Source organism: Gavialis gangeticus, unplaced genomic scaffold (assembly GCF_001723915.1).
Source record: "Gavialis gangeticus isolate Ggan-Ray unplaced genomic scaffold, GavGan_comp1, whole genome shotgun sequence".
In the NCBI taxonomy this organism is placed as follows: domain Eukaryota; kingdom Metazoa; phylum Chordata; order Crocodylia; family Gavialidae; genus Gavialis; species Gavialis gangeticus.
Window position 1 is genome coordinate 8,105,683 of NW_017729019.1, and position 17,068 is coordinate 8,122,750.

At 55.1% G+C, this 17,068-nt stretch overlaps 1 protein-coding gene across 1 annotated transcript in view; it reads left to right on the plus strand.

Moving 5' to 3' along the window:
* Positions 1–13,550, plus strand: part of CDK18 (cyclin dependent kinase 18) — a 58,647-nt gene extending 45,097 nt beyond the window's left edge. Inside the window, exons 3-16 of the mRNA XM_019513982.1 lie at positions 220–356; positions 564–689; positions 2,961–3,017; positions 3,297–3,411; positions 3,629–3,723; positions 4,542–4,604; positions 5,563–5,686; positions 6,011–6,131; positions 6,538–6,635; positions 7,254–7,359; positions 7,916–7,958; positions 9,245–9,335; positions 10,214–10,291; positions 11,300–13,550. Coding sequence (XP_019369527.1) covers positions 220–356; positions 564–689; positions 2,961–3,017; positions 3,297–3,411; positions 3,629–3,723; positions 4,542–4,604; positions 5,563–5,686; positions 6,011–6,131; positions 6,538–6,635; positions 7,254–7,359; positions 7,916–7,958; positions 9,245–9,335; positions 10,214–10,291; positions 11,300–11,334 — 1,289 coding nt within the window. The 3' untranslated portion in view covers positions 11,335–13,550. The remainder of the gene's footprint in view (positions 1–219; positions 357–563; positions 690–2,960; positions 3,018–3,296; positions 3,412–3,628; positions 3,724–4,541; positions 4,605–5,562; positions 5,687–6,010; positions 6,132–6,537; positions 6,636–7,253; positions 7,360–7,915; positions 7,959–9,244; positions 9,336–10,213; positions 10,292–11,299) is intronic.
* Positions 13,551–17,068: the final 3,518 nt, after the last annotated feature.

Here is a 17,068-nt window from a genome sequence, read left to right on the forward strand (position 1 = left end):
TTTTTTTTTTTTTCCTAAAGCACGGAAAGATATGGCGTAGAAGGTAGCAGTCGAAGACACTTACCCAGGGCCAGAGAAGGGAACAGTGTTAGGTCTGGAGTCCTTTGCTCCCAGCCCCATGCTCGGACTCAGCAGCAGACGGTGGTTGCCCTAGCTATTGAAAAGTGCCGCCTTCGTGACACCTTCCAGGCACTCAGTCTTTGCCTTCTCTCCCATCAGACATAGCTCACAGGCGCCTGCAGCTGGGCAGGGACTTCCAGGCGGACCCGACCTCCATTTCCCTGTCAGAGGTGGAGGGCCAGTCCCCGACAACTGTACGCTACCGGAACAACAACCAGCGCCGCTTCTCCATGGAGGCAAGTACAGGTTGGGGCTGGAGCTGGGGCCAGGCAGTGTATGGAGGTGGGGTGGCTGGCATGGGCAGGGGGTGCACGGAAGGGTGACTTTGCTGTTCTCAGGGTGGGGGTAGCCACGTGGCATGCGGTGGGCAAGCTTCCCAGGTTCAGGGCGCAGGCCGGAGGTTCTTGGCTGGGAAGCTTACTCTGTGCCGGCCCGGCTTGCAGGACGTCAGCAAGCGGCTCTCCCTCCCCGTGGACATCCGCCTGCCCCCGGAGTTCATGCAGAAGCTGCAGATGCACAGCCCCGAGTTCCCCAAGCCCCTCAGCAGGATGTCTCGGCGGGCATCCCTGGTGAGTCCCACCACACTGGGGATCTGGGCAGGGGAGGGTCGTGCCCGGCTCATCACACCTCGGAGCCCAGGCCCTGCATGTGGCCATGCCCACCCGTGTCCACACACTCTGGGGTCCTTGCTCACACATTGCCCCTACACCTATACCTCTGTGCACCCGTCGGAGTGCCCTCAGCTGCACAAAGTCCACACCAAGGCATGTGAATCCTTATCTTCCTGTACCCACAAGCCTACACTCACACATATAAATGCTCATCCTGCTTGGGCCTGCACTCCCGGAGGGGTGCACTCCACACGTGTGAACATGCTCAGCCCTGGCATGCAAATCCCTCATGCATGCAGCAACACAGCATGTACAAGAGCGAGAGCCCAGGGCCTTCTTTGCAGATAGGCAAGGCTGCGTCCCGTCGAGTAGGAGCTTTCTCGGCCGGGAAGGAGGCAGTTGGCCGACAGCCAGTAACTCACATTCACCTGCACGGGCTTTTCTGCCTGGTGAATAAAATATGCATAGAGGAGGCAAATGTTCCATTAATATTCATACCCCTGTAAATGAATAATGAATGTTCCTGTAGAAGGCGCCGTACGGCGTCGTGAAGTTTATAGGGCCTCCGATCACATTCAGCCTGCGTTACCCACTGTTATTATCCCTGCCAGCTGAGCGAGACAAGCTAGCAACACATCCATTCAAGGCGGGTGGGTTTGTTCAGGCATAGGTGCTGACTTATTTTTGCCAGGGGGGTGAGCCTAAGATGATGGACATGAGGAAAGTTTTAAGTATTTCGGGTGACAGCGCTCTTCCCAAGTGGGGGGCGGGGAGGCACGTACTCAGCACCTCTGTGTTCAGGGCACTGGAAGTAGAGCTGACGGCACCATTTACTGCCCCGGTCATCAGGTCCAATGTCAGCAGCCAAGCTGCCCCCCCTCCACATTTGGCGGCTGGAGGGAAATGCAGGCGTGCATCACAGCCCAGGTCCGGACAGCCCAGCTCCATGTCGTTCAAACACTCTGGCACTGAATGGGGTGATAATGGGGGCCTCTGACCACATGGGCCGTGGAGGCAGGACTGTGCTCTGGAGATGCTTCTCCAGGGCAGGGCAGAGCAGGGCAAGGGACGGATTCCTCTGGCGGGGAACAGAGTGGGGGCTAGCCACCCTCATCACAATCCTCGGGGATTATCAATGACACCAGCCACCAGCGACACACATGCATCACTTCCCAGGCAGCTCCCACGGGTCTTTATTCCGAGTGAAATAGGAAATAATATTCTCCCCTGGTCCCAAGGCAGGCCTCCACCTCCGCACACGCTGCTGGCTGCGTGACGGCTGCCCCTCCAGCACCACCTGCCGAGGGGAGACATATACAGCACAAAGCAGAGCTCCTCCATACCCTCTGTTGTGTCAGGGCTGCTCAGACGTGGTAGCCCCATGTTTCTCAACCAGGGTGCGGTGGGAAACAAAGCCATGGGGCAATTCGACGACTTAGACAAAGAGGGTTGCAGGGGAGCTCAGGTGGTCACGTCTAGTCCGACCCCTTGCTCAAAGCAGGACCAGCCCCAACTGCATCCTCCCAGACTTGCTGCCAAGTCCCAGGGAATTAAGCCCTGATCTCCTGGGTCCTAATTCAGCCCTTTGACCCCAAGGCTGTGCTGCCTATGGCTGAGTAAACAAGAGTGTGAGTCTCCATGATCCTGGGAAGAGCAACCGTCCAAGTGGTCATGGAGGGAACGGCTTCTGGTAACAGCCAGTGTGTAGGGAGCGATTTTTTTTCCATGCACATTAAATGTCTCTGCTGGAAGGGGCCTCAAAATCCAGCCAGCCTTGAATGCAGACGTGGCTGCTCAGATGCCAAGATGATGGGTGAGGCAGGGACAGGCAGAGAGAATGAGGAAGGCATGGCGGGAGCCAGAGCACTGGGAGGCAATATATCGAGCCGCATCCACACTGCAGCAAACAAGGCTCCCTGCGATGATGAAGTTAACAGCTTGCGTCATTGTTCCATGGATGGGGGAAGCAGGTATCATCTGTTTTCCTTAAGCACCCAGTCAATGGTGCTTCTTTCTGATTGATTGGCTGCCTAGATGGCTGCACTTCTCCAGCAGACAGTGATGTACATGGCATATCTAGCGCTCCCGGCCCCAGCTTGCAAACACCTGACTTGATTGATCTCCCCCGAAGCTGCTATTGTCTGGCCTCCTTGACGTGACCGTCAGCTGCGGGGTTGCATCTTTCCTAGGAGGATCTGTCCTGCTGACATTCTTCCCTTTTCTTTGCAGTCAGATATCGGATTCGGGAAGCTGGAAACCTACGTTAAATTGGACAAGCTGGGCGAGGTGAGCAGGGATCCTCTCGAGGGTTTAGCTGGAGTGGAGAGGAGAGACAAGCTGCAAAAGGCAGCCCAGAACCAGGCTTCCTCGAGGTCTGGGTGTGTTTGGATGCGGGGGTCTGGGTCGGGACCAGACGTTGCATCCTCCGAGCCCTCCTCCATGAGTCGCCCGCTGCTCCAATTGCTCCTCTGCGTGCCGGTTTTCCGCTTTGAGCTGGCAAAGTAAAGGCACGCACCAGCCTCCGGACACGAGTGCCCAGGCTCCATGTCTCTCTCTTTCCCACAGGGCACCTATGCCACTGTCTTTAAGGGGCGCAGCAAGCTGACAGAGAACCTGGTGGCTCTGAAAGAGATCCGTCTGGAGCATGAAGAAGGGGCCCCCTGCACAGCTATAAGGGAGGGTAAGGAGCAGGGGGCATTTTCTGAGTGGAAGGGCCTCGCAAGCCATGAAGAGTTATTGCTGAGCCAGAGTGAATGGGCAGCCTAGCTAGCCAGGACCTTCTTTCATTTGCCAGGCAATGATGCCCTTTCATGAGGGCATTGGAACAAGCCAGCCCAGCCTGCCCTCTGGCCACAAAGCGTGGCCCCGGGGCTTTCTAATGGCTCCTTGTTTTGCAGTCTCCCTCCTGAAGAACCTGAAGCACGCAAACATCGTGACCCTGCATGATATCATTCACACAGAGCGATCCCTCACCCTTGTCTTCGAGTACCTGGTGAGTGGGTGGGCTGTGCGCCCCGGGGTGGCATTTGGCGAGCTGAACTGTGCCCCTTCCTCCTATGACCCGGAGTGAGGGAGTTTGTGTCTCGCTGCAGCTGGGTGCAAGATAAATGGCAGGGAGGATTGCAATATTTTACCTGTTTGAAAGGTTTAAGCCAATTAGTGAAAAACACTAATTTTATCAGATATTTTCCTGATTTTTCATCATCTCTCATTATCTGCCCTGAGCTCCTGGAAAACACAGATCAGACCCATTCACCCACAGACCTCTGCACAGAGCCCATTGCAATGTCTGGAACATTAATGGAAAGGAGGAAGGCAGCCTTCTTCCAGCTCTGTGTCCCAGCTCATCACCCGCTCACGTGCTAGAGTCAGCCCCGACTAGGTGGGTTTGGTAGCAATACCAGCTGCCTTGGCAGACGTTGTGGCACGTGGCAGGCTCTGGGCTGCCTGGCTTCACCACCATAGCAGAGCTGCCTATAGGTCTTCAAACACCTAGATGCTTTCTCTGAGCTCGCATGTGCCTGGGGGGCCAAGGCCTTGCAGGCCTGTCCTCAGACCCCTGCTGTGGCTTGTACAAAGGTTAGGTTGGGGCAAAATTAGCCAGATCCTCTGGCCAGACATGCAGGAGGTCAGGCTAGATGATGATGGTAAAGCTCCCTCTGGGCACATTACAGTTGTTAGTGGGCTTTAACCCCCTGGGCTCCTACCAGCATCCTGCCCACCCCACCAAAGTCCCTTCTGGGGCCTAGAGCTAGCTTGGGGTCCATGTGAACACAGATGCGTACTCACGGCACACCCTTGTTGTTGCAGGACAGTGACCTCAAGCAGTACCTGGACAACTGTGGGAACCTGATGAGCACGCACAACGTGAAGGTGAGAGGAGAAGGAGAGTGTCCGAAGCTCCCAAGGGACTCTGTGTCCCGTGGCTGACTTGTTGAACACACGGGGAACTGAGCCAAGGAGGGACAAGGGGCATCACAGGCTTGGCTGTGCATGCTCATTGTCCAGCTTTTCCCTTTCGTGTGCATCCCCTTGCATTTCTCACGTGTGAGTCTGATCTCCCATGGCAGCACCTGGCCGGAGCCCTCTGAAGCTCCCTGCTGTTTTTCTGAGGTCTTAACATCCTCAGACAATTTCGTGTCCTTTGCACACTGTGTTCAGACCCACTTCCGAATCCCTGACAAGCAGAAGAAGCATCTGTCTGTCGTGCCTCTCATCCATATCGTCCTGGACAGCTTTGTTTCCCTCGCGGCGTCTTGCTGATCATGTTTAGAGAGTCGCACCAGAGACTCTGCCCCTGCTCTCAATGCAGTATCGAGCATGGCATTTAGCTGGAGGCAGCTGAGGACACTGATTTCAGAGCTAGATTTAATTGCATAAGCAAAAGACAGAGCGAAGAGAGACTCATAGACCCGGATTCGCATTGCTACTAAGGCCCCTTTACACTCCTCCCCCTGGCAGCAAAAGGCTTTTTAAGTTAGATGTTAACATAATTTACAAGTGCATGACTTACACTGTGAAGGGCCCTTTGTGCTGCTCACGTAAAGGGGCCGGGCAGTCGGTGAGAATCTGGCTCTTGCCCTCCAAGCTGGAGCTACCTTGGCTCTGATCCCCCTCGGTCCATCACTGAAGCCTATGTGTGTTGTGAAATGAGTCCAGAGCTGCAAGCTGCAGGGTTTCATCCCAACCCTAGAGAAAGTCTTTCCTCCAGAGGGGCCCTGAAGCTGCTTGCAGGTGCTGCCTTGTGCTGCTGTCTGCTGAACCGAATGCCAGACCCCCCCTGCCCTGCCGCGCTGACCGTGCCTCTCCTCCCTCTTCCCCCCTCCCCAAGATCTTCATGTTCCAGCTGCTGCGGGGTCTGTCGTACTGCCACCGGAGGAAGATCCTGCATCGCGACCTCAAACCGCAGAACTTGCTCATCAACGAGAGGGGGGAGCTGAAGCTGGCAGACTTCGGTGAGCAGGGTCGTGGCTTGGCGTGGGCTCAGCGTGTGCAGACAGCACTGCATGCACGCTGCTTGGAGGGGCACAGGAGACCCGAACTCTGGTCCATCCCAGTCCACTCAGACTGCGCCGGGGGCGGGTCAGTGCACCGCGAGCTGATTGAAGGACTTAAATGCAGCAGCCAGGTTTCCAGACCTGCTGCTCCAAATTCAGCTACTGCCTGTAGATGCGTAAGGGGAGGGGAGCTCCTCTGCCCACTTGTTTCCGTCTGGGGCTGCTGGTGAGAATTGCACTGCAGTGCAGGAGAAGACGCAGAGACGTCCCTTGCACCCCCAGGTCTCGCCAGAGCCAAGTCGGTCCCTACCAAGACGTATTCCAATGAGGTGGTCACGCTGTGGTATCGGCCTCCAGACGTCCTGCTGGGCTCGACCGAGTACTCCACGCCCATCGATATGTGGTGAGCTGTGGGGGCTGGCAGGGCTGGGCACGAGCACTGGACCCCATTCCTGGATTCCCACCTCGCCGGTGCAGGGGATGTCCACCGCCTTTCATCTCTCCATGCAGCGCCACGCAGTCTGGGCTGCTGTATGTAGCAGTGCCAGCACAGGGATGCTGCCCGCCCTGGTTTATGCGCCACACACTAGGTCTCCCGGGTCATAAGCTGTTTGGAGCAGGCTCCTTGCTTGTGCGTCAGGGCCTTTTTGAGCAGGTGATAAGCAGTAGCAGCAATGTCCCGAAGAACAGGCAGGAGCTCCCTCGGGTGGCTGCGACTGTAAGGGACCGACCTGCATTGCACAAGGGCAGGGGGGTGTGCTCGGAGGTCGTTTCCATCTCTAACATCAATGCCTCTGCTGCTCGCTTAGGGGCGTGGGCTGCATCCACTATGAAATGGTCACAGGACGGCCCATGTTCCCTGGGTCCACCGTGAAAGAAGAGCTGCATTTAATCTTCCGGCTGCTGGGTGAGTCTGCTCTCCAACTTCCGCTAGAGGGCAATGGCTGACCGAGGAAAATGGAGAGAGGGCGAGGGCCTTGGCACACCTTCCCCGATGTCGACCAGCTTAGCGCTAGCTTGGAGTCCGGAGCAGTCACGCTTTCAACTCGAGCCGCACATCCGCGAGGAGCGGCCACGTCACAGAGCAGGAGCTGGGTAGTGCGGGCCAGAGATAAGCCTGTCCTGGAGCGGCATAACTTTGATCCACATAGCGAGTGCCTTAAGCCACTTTAAGGTGTTAACGCACAGACAGCCCAGGGGTTAAGAGCTCCAGGAGCTGCCCAATATTATCATGTAACAAGGCCCTGAGAAACAGCCTTAGCCGAAAGTTTAGACTGGCTTGCCCGTCCCGTGCCCTCGGGCCTGTGGGAGTGGAGAGAGAACCAGATCCTTCCTCGAGGGTTTTCTGGCCTTCCAGTAGCTTTGGGGAGTAGGGGGAGGATTTGCCGGTCTCTTCCAAGGGACGGCTCGCACGGAGAGCATTTCCACATGGGGCTCCTCCATGCTAGGGTAATGGAGGGCAATGGCTGGCAGGTCCCCATGGTGTGATGAAGTTGATGTGTCCAAACCATCCTCTCTCCCCCAGGGACCCCTACAGAAGACTCCTGGCCTGGAATCACATCCAACGAGGAGTTCAAGGCTTACAGTTTCACCCAGTACCGTGCCCAGCCACTGATCAACCATGCCCCGAGGTACTGAGACTCCCACGCATGCCGGCACGTGCTGGCCAGCAGCGGGGACGCTGCGGGGACGAGGCTGGGAGGTTTCGTCCCAGGCTCACTCTGACACTAGGGAGCAGGGAGGACAGACAGCCATGGAAATGGAGGGCCGGTGGTTGACCCCCGGCGGCAGCACAGTCGGGGTCAGGTCAGGCCTCCTTTTCTATGCTGCAGTATATAGATTCATAGATTGTAAGGGCCGTGGAAAGGACCTCGCAAGATCATCGGGTCCAGCCCCCCGGCACTAGGCAGGAAAGACAACTGGGGTCAGGTGACACGGAAGCCATGAATTTCGGCTAACATGCGTAAGGCCTGCCTGGAAGGACTCTTCCGGACACAGCCCGAAAGCAAGAGCAGGCTCCAGGGTTTATCTAGGGCTTATCCAGCCCTGCTCATTTCAGAAATTTATGGGTTCTGCTGCTTTGAAAGGCATGTGCCAACCCACCATGCCCCCATTGCACCCCGGTAGAGCCTGGCTGTGCCCACGGTAGAGACTTTTGGATGCAGTAACAGCCTCCTTCTCTTTAAGGCTGGACACAGACGGGATCGATCTGCTGACGAACCTTCTCTTGGTAAGTAGCCTGGCCGCCCAACCCACGAGCAGCGGGGTTAGACACTGGCAGCTCCAGGCTTCTCATCTCCCCTTCTGGCTTCCCATTAGCTTTACCTGCAGTTCGCTGTCCTCCTCACCTGGGTTTTGAGCGAGATGCATAGCCAGCTGCAGCTGGAAATCCCTCACCCCCGAGCCTGCAGACATGCCCCAGAGAGACAGAGCTTGGGGTCAAGGCTGTTAATGAAAGGAAAGGCAGCAGAGAGGGGCCTGGGGTCAGCGGAGCCAGCCAGGCAGCGGGTATTGCCACTGGTCCAGCCAGCTGGCATGCCGATGTTGTAGGGCCTAATCATGCTGCTGTTGGAGGCAACTGCAAAACGTCCCGGGAGACCGGGTGTTAGTGCCGGGAAGGACTGTAGACACCTCCTCCTCTTGGGTCGTATCGGTGTCCTAAGCCCCTGTCCCAACTTCAGGTGGAGGCATCTTTCCTCTTGCTGGCTCCCGGAGACGTGCTGCTGTCTGCTTGTGCCTGCCCTCCCATAAAAGTGCTTTGAGGTCCCGAACTCTGAATCAGCCTCTCATCACCAGTGTCTCGTTGCTCATCTTTTCTCTGCTGCCAAGTTCCTTGTTCCGCTTCCCTAGATTTACTCAGCAGCACAGTCCTGCCTTTCAGCCGCCACTTGTCTTAATCCACGCAGCCTGGCACGGCGACGCACAACCTGGCATTCCCACAGCGGCAGCTCCGACTCCCCGGAGCCATGATAGGGGTGCCCCATGGAGGAGCTGTGATTGAAATTGGAGTGGGGTTGGGGTTGGTCTCCCTCTTCCCTTCACCCTGCTCTCCCCATGCGCGCACACACAGAGGATATAATGACACAGCCCATGAAACCACTGCACACCTAAAGATTATGCAACCACCCACCGGAGGTGTTGACACAAACAGCATATGGAACGGCAAGCACAGGCATATGCGATGGTTCCTCTGCGTGCACACGCGTGCCCACCCACACAGCATATGTCATTACTTGCTTACCTGCCTCCCCCACCATAGAAGCTGTCACTGCTCAGGTGCCTGCACACACATGCACACACGCAGCCAGCCATATGTACTTGCTGGCACATACACACTCGGCGTACCTCACACACGTAATACGTAGCAACACAAACACGGTAATGAGACCGGCTTCACGTAATGCCGTGTACACAACACGAGTCGTGTCTTACACACCCAGCGCACATAACAGCAAGCTCCAAGTGCAATGACGTGCGCCGAGCCCACATAATCTCCTTTCTCTGTGGTCCGCGTAGTATGAAGCCAAGAGCCGGATCTCGGCTGAAGCAGCCTTACGACACCCTTACTTCAAGAGCCTGGGGGAACGTGTGCACCTCTTGCCTGACAGTAAGTGCCCATCCATGCTAATGGGATTTGCTTTGAAAGGTAAATACTGGGCTTTCAGGGAAAATGTCATCAGCGATTGATTTTTCCAGCTGGCAGAAACCAGGAGGCTGAAAGCTAGGATGTGCCAGCTTCCTGCAGTTTCTCATTTCAGGGGTTTTTAATTTTCCTATGGGAAAGCCACCATCCCTTTGTGGGAGGCTGCATGTGGCCCTTTTCCCTGGGGCAATGACCACGGCTTGCTGGGCCTTCGTGCATTGCCTAAGTTACCCCTTTCTCTTATGTATCAGCAAGTAGGACACAGAGGGTGCATCTACATGAGACACTAAAAGTGCAGTACACTAATTCTACTGTGCACTAGCATGTCACGGCACAAGCCGTGCTAATGCACTAAAGCACAGTCGAATTAGTCGGCTATACATTAGCATCAGGTAAAACACATGCACTGACACTACTGTGCTATAACACCGGTTATGGCGCCTTCCTAGTACCTGTTATTACAGGTACTAAACTTAATGCAGCACAATTACGGTGCATTAATGCACATGCAGACATGCCTGGAGTGAGGGTAAGGGCCTCCTACCCTCCTAAGGGCTGGGCTATTAAGCCCATGTCTCCTTCAAGATCCCCATTCTCTATATTTAGAGAAAGGGAACGAGTGCTCCTGAGGCTTGAGACTGGCATAATGAGGGGGCAGAAGCTGGCACGTGGGCACGGTGCGGTGGAGGATCTTGCCATTGCAGGGTGAGACATTCTGGGCATACGGGAGAGAGGCGTTGCTGCGAGGGCACAGGACTGCATGCATGTGTTGGCTACCTCTGGAAACAGCTTATCCGGCCACTGAGTTACTCTCAGCTGTTCCTCTCTCTCCCTTTGCCCAGATGCCTCCATCTTCACTCTGAAGGAAATACAGCTTCAAAAGGACCCAGGCTACCGAGGCTCAGTCTTTCAGCAGTCAGGTAGGACCTGTGACCCCTGGGCTGGGTCCTGAGGGGAGAGCAGCCCTCTCGATAGAAATGCAGTTGGTCCAGGTGCCAGAGCAGTCTGGAGCTGTGTGCAGCCTAATTCACCCTGCTGAGCAGGAAGGCAAATGAGCACAGCTCTGTGCTGCGGCCCCTCGGGGTGCCTGAGCCAGCTCCAGCATCTCCATGCAGCCGAGCCGGGGCTCGGAGGCTGCCGGGAGCAGCCCTCTTGCCCCAGCTGCGCCCAGGTAGCACTGCCTGCACTCAGCCGACGTGTCGCTCTGCAGTGATGACCCTGGGCCGTGCCCAGGTGCAGTGCCCGGGGCGACAGGCGTCACGGCAGGTTTCCCACGCGGGGCAGGGAATGCCACGTTGCTGTCGCCTTTCCCACAAAGTGGCCATTCAGGGCCTATTGCTTATCTTGTCGGGAGGATCTGAGGGGAAAGTCCAGTTGAAGTCTGAGCTGGATTAGCAGGAAAGGCTTCGCATCAACCTCTCCCCCCACTTTGACCGCAGGTGGGTGAAGCATCCCGAGAGGCCCCTCGCTCAGCTGGTTAGACATTAATATTGCAAGGGACAGAGCAGGCGTTGTTCCCATGCACCGACCAGAGCAAAGGGCTGGGCATCGGGGCTCATGAGACTGCTTCCCAGCCCCATCACGGACCCACTCTGTGACTTCTGCAGCAAGTGACTCCCCCACTTTGCGCCTCTGGGCACATCTGTGCTGCTGTCCCGGGACTCCTGCGGGCACTGGCTGTTCTCACCTCTTGTGCAGGGCACCCAGGAATGAGGCAGGGAAGCCGCTCACTGAGTGATGCCACTCTCAAGCATGCGGGGTTGGAGGACTCGCAAGCAGTTGGAGCTGCACTGGATTCATAGGTCCCTGCACCCAAAATGGCCCCGAGAGGGAGATGCCTCCCCTTGCTGCGGTAGGGTGGGCTGATGAGCCTAAAGCACTTGGGTGCTAGCCTTTCCGACCTGGCGCTTTCTCTCTCTCTCTCCCAGGTCGAGGGAAGAACAGGAGGCAGAGTATATTTTAAACCTGTCTCCTTCCCTTCGTCACCGTGGAGATCAAAGCACTGAGAAAGGAGAGGACCACATGCTCCCACCAGACTCATCCACAGAGCGTTTCAATCTAGCAGGAAGAGACTGGAGGGCACTCTTCTGCCACAGGCTGCCCTCCAGCTGGCCTCACAATCCCACCGCTGCCACCAGTCAGCCCACCGGTGTCTCTTGTCAAAGGAGCTGTAGCGCCTGCTCCTCTCCCCCTCGCTTTTCACACGGTGCCACCACAGCTGGGGCCCCGCCTGCCGTACCAGGGTAAGGTGCTTTACTGAGTGACTGGCTGCCCTGGGCATAGCCCCATGTGCCCCCCACGTGCACCTGCTGGCGTGGTAAGTGGGCACGCATGGAGGCTCTGCCGGCGGGAGACAGGGTCTCCAACAGCTGGCAGGATGGTGGCATGGAGCGATCAGGGAGTGGCAGATGTACCTGCAAACACACGGTGTGCCTGCATCAGGCATCCTCCTGCTCCCGCCACTGGTGAAGTTGGACCTGGGCCGACAGACTGTGGTGAAGGATGGGTGCAAAGTTTCCAGCCGGGGGGTACCTCACGATGAGCCCCGTGCAGGGCTTTCTGGCACTGCCCACGTAGTAGGGACAGAATCATTTGACGCGGGGGAGCTCTCCCTTAGCCTCCCCCACAGGTGCCTGAACAGGGGATCCCTCTTCCCCACTTCCGCACTGGAGCCCAAGCGCTGTCTCGTCTGAACAGCTGCCCTGAGGGCCAGGAGGATGGAGGGAGTGAAGGGAAAATGCCAATTAGCTGGATTCCTCTGATCCTATCACTTTTCCCAGCAACCTTCTTCCCTGCCCACACTGTATTTTTTAATCTCTGACAGCTGGCTGCTATGTACAGACTTCCCCAGTGCAATGATGTAGCAGGACTGGGAATCGGGGCACAGAGATGGGGATCAGCTCTGTGCAAAAACAGCACAGCATTCCCCAGGATGTTCATCCAGCCCTCTCCAGAACAAACACAATCACTCAGAGCCTGCCGTGCTCCTAATCCACCTTTGGAGACACAGGCACAGTCTCCCCAAGTGGCTTGGGAGCTTCTGTGAACTCTCCAGCCACTCAAGCCCATCTTCGAGCTTATTGCAAAGCGTGGAAGAGCCGGAGTAAGTCTGCCTCCCGGTGCAGGTGTGCTGTGCTGGTGACAGGTGTAGGAGGAGGCTAGTCCCACCACTGTGAGGCTGCAGCATAGAAACGGACTGAAAGGTGACGTCCCTGTCATGCAGGGAGCGTTCCCAAGTGCATTGCGCTCACCTTTCACTCTGTGCTTGATTGCTGTTGGCTCATTGCCGGCTTGCACTGCCCACAATTTCTACGCATGTGCCGATGCCAGTGGGATTGAAGCACTTACCTAAATCTGAGCATGTACGTATGTGCGTGGTTGGATTAGAAACGTTATGTGTGCATGTTCTCCATTTATGCCAGGGTCCTGCCACGTACTGCTCAGATAAAGTCATATCCTGTCCAAACAGCTCAAACCAAACCGGAAACCGTTTTGGTTGAAAAAGTTGCAAGAAGTTTCCATTTTTAATAGACTGTTCCTCCCCTCTCTGCCTCTTGCTTTCTGCGCTCTGTGCTCCCCCTGCCCAGCTGGCACTAACAAAAATCATGGGTTGGTCACCTGATTGTGGGACTGGCAGGCAGGAAATCCTCCATTCCTATCCAAACGGCTCCCCTCACATGCTGCTAGCCTTGGGCAGATGATGTCACCTCTCTGTGCCTCAGTTTCCCCATCTGTCACGTGGGGCTGATGATCTTTAGCTGTCTTACTGGGAGACATAATGCTCCGTGGCCCTCAGAAAATGCAAAGATAAGGTGGAGACGGGCTGGTACCTGAACTTCCCCAGTACTTGAGACGGTTAATCGCGCGTTCCAGCTCAGGTCAGATGGGAAGCGCTAGGTCACACACAGGCCACAGCAGCTTGGATTTCAGTTGGGCTCATCCTGGATAAGCATCCATGCTTCAGCATTACTTGAGGTTTGCTTAGTTTCTTTCTCCGTACACCTGGGCCAAGAAAATGTGCTTTTCTCTTTCATTCTTTAGGGAAGAGCATGGCTAACCCTGTCTGCAGGGCATGTCTGCAGCACATGCGTGACACGTTTAGCCCTTGCACATACCTGTATAAAGTGTATCAGTCTGCTCAGCTTCACAGGCTCTGCTCCAGCTGTACCAGGGCTCTCAAGGAAGCACATGAGATAGAGGTTTAAAAATGAGAGGCCGGTGTTTGCTGTAAGATCTAGCCAGTCTGAGCTAGCCTTCGACGATGGTTTTTGGCACAGAAGTTCCCTGGGGAGAACAAGGATTTATACAGGGGCTGCAGTTCCCACTGATGGTCACAGGTTAGTGACTCAGTTGGCTGTTTAGATAGATTAAATGTTTCACGGAGGCCCCATGCAGCAAGGTATTGGAGCCCACCCCAAATGCCAGGTAGGCATACCATCAGCAGGGTGACTCTTCATGTGCCCCAGGTCAGGCACGTGCCAAGTACCCAGCCTGGGCTGAGGGGCAGGGAGGAAGAAGCCAATCTTCCTACCCACTTTGCAGTGACCGAGCCAGCTCTTTCAGCACCTGGGGACGATGTTCCTTGTGACTCACAAATGGCCAATTCCAGAGGTTCGTCGTGTCTCTCCCCACAGCACACCACATCCATGTTCAGGCGGGTGCCTTCCTCCCTTCCTCAGCTCCATGCCGTGGGGGCCCATCCCGCTGCGGCATAATGCAGAACCTTTTGCGGCCGCCTCTGAGTCAGAGCTGCTGCAATGCTGCTGTGCTTTGTCAGCGGGGCTGGCAGCAATGCAGAGAGACCCCATCGCCTCTGTGCGCCCTGGCGCTCGCCCGTGCCACTGCTCATGCACACAGACAAAGCCAGCGTGGTGCACGTTCCCCACCCCCCAGCTCTGATCACCAACAGGTCCCGTCACCTCCAGTTGCTGCCTCTGAAAATCAGATCCCCCTGCCCACAACACATATCTGCATCTTTTGGTCCACTCAAAAGAGAGGCCCAGCATTGAACATACCAGTGCAGCAGCAGGAGCAAGGGAGGTGAGATCACTGCCTGGAAGGCAGGCATCATGTGGCTGCAGATTGGGACAAAAGGTTAAAGATGAGGCCCAGCAGCGCTGCTTTCTTCAAGGTCATTTGGTAAAGGAAAAATATTCTCCTTAGTCCTGTAACCTGCACGCTGTTTATTCTTCTGTATACCCCGCAGACCCTTCCTGAAGGAGACCTCGGTGTCAGAACATGTTATTTATTAGCTTGGTACGTGGGTATCAGGGTGAGCTTAAGATAACCCCTTTTGTTCCCGGGCAGTGCGGTGGGTATTTTGTCCCTGTTCAGTACAGCAATAGCCAGTGTAAATATTTAGCACGCCCCTGAGCAGGGCTTGATTTATAAGCCCCTGATGCTTGTTCGCTTGCAGGGCTTGGCTGGCTGAGTCCTGTTTGCGCGATCCCGAGGTCCCTGCACACATGCTGCCTGTAAAAGCCTTTCCAGCTGCTCATGAGCTCTGAGTGGAGCCATTAGGCAAGATCCTCAGCCACGCAGATCGTCAGGGCCTCCCCGACGTTCCTGGAGCTGCAGTGAGATTTGTGGAGATGTTTAAAGAGTCTGCGCAGGCGGAGGAGCACTTAGTGGCATTTGCAAACGCTCCTAAACAAATCAGTCGTCCAATTTGCAGTGGAAGTCAGTGGAGTTTAGCCCCTGCCTTGCAAATCCAGTTATGTACGTGCATGCTTGCGTGTTCAGGCGCCCAAATGCCTTTGGAAATCTGGCCCCTGCACCAGCTGGCCCCAGCTGAGGATCTGTCTCCTCTGACAGCTGAACCCCGTTCAGTTCCTGTGAGTGCTGCATTCATATTTCCAAGGCTGAACCTTTGGTTCACTGTCATTTTCCAAGCATGACACTTACAGGGAGCCACTCACCTGCTTTCAAAGACAGGTTGCAATCCCTATATTTAAGAACTAAGATAAGAGGTTTTGCCAGGAAGCTTTGCAGCACATTGTCTGCTGCAATGAGAGGCAGCTTGGTCCTGCAACCTGGTTGTGCCAGTGCCTGGCCCCGTTCAAGTCTGTGATTCACTAGATTAGTTACTCCGGGTCTTGGGACTTCCAGGTCCACTGTGGGAATGGATTAAGCCAGGTTGCTGCTCTTCTCTCTTAGCAAGGTATCGATCAGGAGCAGCTCCACCGACAGCAGTAAAATTACTAATTCCAGTATTGGGCATGCAGCACACGAGAGCACAAGAGGGTTTTGTGACAATGCCTGGCTTCTGTTTTATTCTGTCCTAGTCTAGAGTCAATGCAGAAGTGGCTTAGGACGGTTCTTAGCATGCAAACCTAGTCCCTGTAGGACTGTCACTCCTCAATGGCAGCAGGATTCCCCTTCCCCTCCTTTACTGCCATTAGGACCTTAAGGAGGTTTCCACCCCTCCTACATAACCAAACAATAAAAGTCATAAGAATTTTTCTAACTCAATAAACGTGAACGGGTGAAGTTAAACATTCCTAAAGGCAGCAGCACGGAGCCCCAGGAGTTGAAATGGACTCTAACCAGAGCGTAGACCTGATGGCTTCGATGCTTCCCAGTGAAGCTTGTGCATGGAGTAAATAGGGAAAAGCCAGGCGGGCTGAAAATGCTTTAACTTCCTATGAACTGTCTGAAACTGCTGGATGGTGTTAGAAATGATTTGTTTTTTGGACAGCTAATCAAGCAGTTGACATTTTTTCAAAATAAGGATTTTCAGCAGAGCTGTTGGGGGGGACAAGTTGCCTTTTTTCCCAGAAATTGTTGTCATTTTTGACCAGGTGTGGTGAAGAGTGACGTGGTGGTAGAACTGCTTTAAAAGCCTGCTTTCACCTATCACACCAGCTGATAGTTGCCAGTAAAGTGGATAGCTGTAAAGTCAATATTAATGTCAAGGTTACAGGGCAACAATAAAACATTATAGACTTAGTCATTGCCTTTCACACCCCACATAAACAGACCTGTCTGGGCCTGACACACCTCCAGATCTATATCAAGATTTTAAACAGCACAGCTACAGCATGTCAGGTTTTACACGCTTGCTTGCTCCCTATCGTGGCTCAAGGTAGTAAACCAGCCACAGCATATTCCTAGTTTTGCAAACTGCACGTTTTTCTCATGATTTTTGTCCACTCACAATGGAGATTGGCTTAGAACAGGAGCAGGGGGTCAGTTAAGGTGCAGGGTAAAAGCAGACAAGCAAGAAGGTAACGGAGAGGTGGAAACGGCCTATCCCTACAGAACTGAGGTATGCTATCACCCCCGCAGCTGTATAAATCCCTGTGTGTGGACATGAAACCAGACCCCTTGGCTCTTGCTCTGTGGGTTGTAAGTCAGGGTGATGCAAGGCAAATCATAGTGCTTAGGGTCAAAAGGGCCCTCCACAGATCATCAAGTCCGACCCCCTGCCCCAGGCAGGAACGGGTGCGGGGGTCATATCACCCCAACCAAATATCTACCCAAATAAGACAGCTTTGCCCCTGCCCTTGATGCCTGAACCTGCAGCCCTCCGTGGTGGGGCCAGCTTTACCCGCAGGAGTTGTCCCAGCAATCAGGACCCACGAAACAAATACAGCAGGATAATTCCTGGCAGCAAAGCCAACCTACTCCTGATGGCTTCTCTCACGGCTGTGAGACAGAGTACAGGGCCTGGCGCGGCACGCACCGGAGACTCTGGG